At 39.3% G+C, this 2570-nt stretch overlaps 1 protein-coding gene across 1 annotated transcript in view; it reads right to left on the bottom strand.

The window, feature by feature from the left end:
* SNX6 (sorting nexin 6) overlaps positions 1 to 2570 on the bottom strand; it is a 77098-nt gene that overhangs the window by 21561 nt on the left and 52967 nt on the right. Inside the window, exon 10 of the mRNA XM_006835356.1 lies at positions 1325 to 1364. Coding sequence (XP_006835419.1) covers positions 1325 to 1364 — 40 coding nt within the window. The remainder of the gene's footprint in view (positions 1 to 1324; positions 1365 to 2570) is intronic.

Genomic DNA, 2570 nt, shown 5'->3' with positions numbered 1-2570 from the left:
AAGAAGACCCGCCCTCCCCCCACAAGATGGCCTGGCAGAGTGGCAGCAGCAATGGGCTCAAGTGTAGCAACAGCTGGGAGGATGGTGCAGGACCAGGCAGTGCTTCCTTCTGTTGTACATGGGGTCACTATGAGTTCAAACCGACTGCACGGCACACCACAACAACTGCACTATACGCGTATGTATACTCACTCTATACAAGAACTCCTGGTGTGGCATTTATCCTAATAAGTGTTGAACCGCTAACCATCAGGTCAGTGGTTCACACCCACCAGCTGCCCCTTAGACCCCTACACAGAGTTGCTTATAAGCTGGAATCGACTCAATGGCACTTAACAACAACGGAAGCACAATCTCTTTGTAGTTGTATGCTTAACTCATACAACTTGTTTTAAAACAATGTGGCATCGGAATCAAAAGCAACAAAATCTTAGTAAAGTTCTAACAAATCTATGACTTTCTTCTAGTTTCTAAAGCCCCAGAAAAGGATCATTCTTCATAAAGTCAATCTAGTCTCCAAATGGATATGCCTGATGATAAAAAGAATTAGAACTTTTACAAATATCAAAAGGCTAGAATAAAAATGGGATTTCCTGAAAAACTCTAAGCTGAATACACACCTATCTCTTCCTATTGACTTTAATCCACTGTCATGGATTGAACTGTGTCCCCCAAAACATGTGTAAATTTGACTGGGGCATACTTTTCCGTGGTTTGGCAGTTATATAACGATGCAATAATCCACCATGATATGATCTGATAGGATTAGCTACTTAGTTGTAAGGGGATTAGGGTGGGATGCAACACTCTTACTCAGATCATAGCAGTGATCAGATGTGTGGGAAGCTTCCCCGGGGTGTGGCCTGCATTACTTTTTTTTAAAAAGAGACAGAAGGAGAAGCAAGCAGAGAAGGACCTGACTACCACCAAGAAAGAAAAGCCCAAAGTGAAGCATGTCCTCTGACCCAAGGTGTCTGTGCCCAGAACCTCCTAGACCCATGCATGTGAAGACTGATGCCACGACACATGGAGATCTCCAAGGGATATTGGGCCCAAAGATGAGTACAAGTCCTTGAAAGGGAATAAGGAACTTCACCCAGAGAGAGTAAGTTGTTCCCTAGAGCTGGTGTTCCAAATTTGGACTTGTACCCCTCTAAACTGTGAGGATAAATGCGTGTTAAAGACAGTCACGTGTGGTATTTCTGCTATAGCAGCACTAGATAACTAAGATAGCCACCTTCTGGAAAAAAAACAACAAAAAAAAACAGTTCAATATTACAGCATACAGAGATTTATATTCCAAAGGGTAATTAACATTACTTACTCTCGTTTTGTCAAACAGTTCTGAAACTTTGAGAAAAAACCTGAAAGGAAAAATATTTTCATTAAAAGTTAATTTGAAATTTCTCATCTCCAATTGTTAAAGAGAATGTCACCAATTGTTAAAGAGTATGTCTCCAAATTGTATTAATAATGAACATTCTTGTTTCATTGCAATAATATTTAATGGTCTTGTTAACTGCAAACTTCAGATAGTTTAATAACAGTACAGTTTTCTATACTTCCACCTATTACTTGTTGTTACTGTTATAAGCTGCTGAGGTGGTTCTGACTCCTATGACCCTACGTACAACAGAATAACACAATGTCCGGTCCTGTGTCATCTTCACAATTGTTAGGGTTGAGCCCATTGTTGCAGCTTCTTGGAGTAGTTGTTTGGCATATAGACTAAGTATGGGAAGATATAATCTCGATGCATTTTCCTTTCCTGATTTTAAAACACACAGTATTTTCTTGTTCTGCTCCAAAGATGGACTTTTGGTCTATGTACAAACCTTGCATGGACAGAATTAAGTTATTTTGAAATTCCCATTCTTCACAATATTACTCATAGTCTGTTATGACCCACACAGTCAAATGCTTTTTAATAGTCAATAAAACGCAGGTAAACAGCTTCTTGGTATTTTCTGCTTTTAGTTGAGGTCCATCAGATATCAGCAATGATACCCCTCATTTCATGTCCTCTCCTTGGATTTCTGGCAGTTTCCTTTCAATGTACTGTTACGATTGTTTTTTAATTATCTTCAGCAAAATTTTACTTGATAATTTCTGCATTCTATTGGGCCACCTTTATTTTGCATGAACGTGAATAAGGATCTCTTCCAGTAGATCTGAAATTTCTTGGCATAGATGAGTAAAAACTTCCAGCGCTGCATTCATTTGCTGCAACATTTTAATAGGTATGCAGTTAGTTCCTGGCACCGTTTTTGCCAAAGCCTTCAGTGCAGCTTGGACTTTTTCCTTCGATACCATTAGTTCCTGATCAGATGCTATCTTCTAAAATGGCTGAATGCTGACCTATTCTTTTTTGTATAGTGACTCTAAGTATTCCTTCCAACTTTTTTTTTAAATAACTGTAATACGTTTTCCTGATCAGATATAAAGATCTTCTCCGGTGGTGGTGGTGATGTGCTATGGAGTCAGTTCTGACTCATAGCAACCCTGTATAGGGTTTTCAAGGCTATAAATCTCTACGGGAGCAGAAAGCCTCATCTTTCTCCCACAGAACA

This window comes from Chrysochloris asiatica, unplaced genomic scaffold (genome assembly GCF_000296735.1).
Source record: "Chrysochloris asiatica unplaced genomic scaffold, ChrAsi1.0 scaffold00017, whole genome shotgun sequence".
NCBI classification, from domain to species: Eukaryota; Metazoa; Chordata; class Mammalia; order Afrosoricida; family Chrysochloridae; genus Chrysochloris; species Chrysochloris asiatica.
The sequence above is the reverse complement of the archived record's forward strand: the minus strand, read 5'-3'. Positions and strand labels throughout refer to the sequence as shown.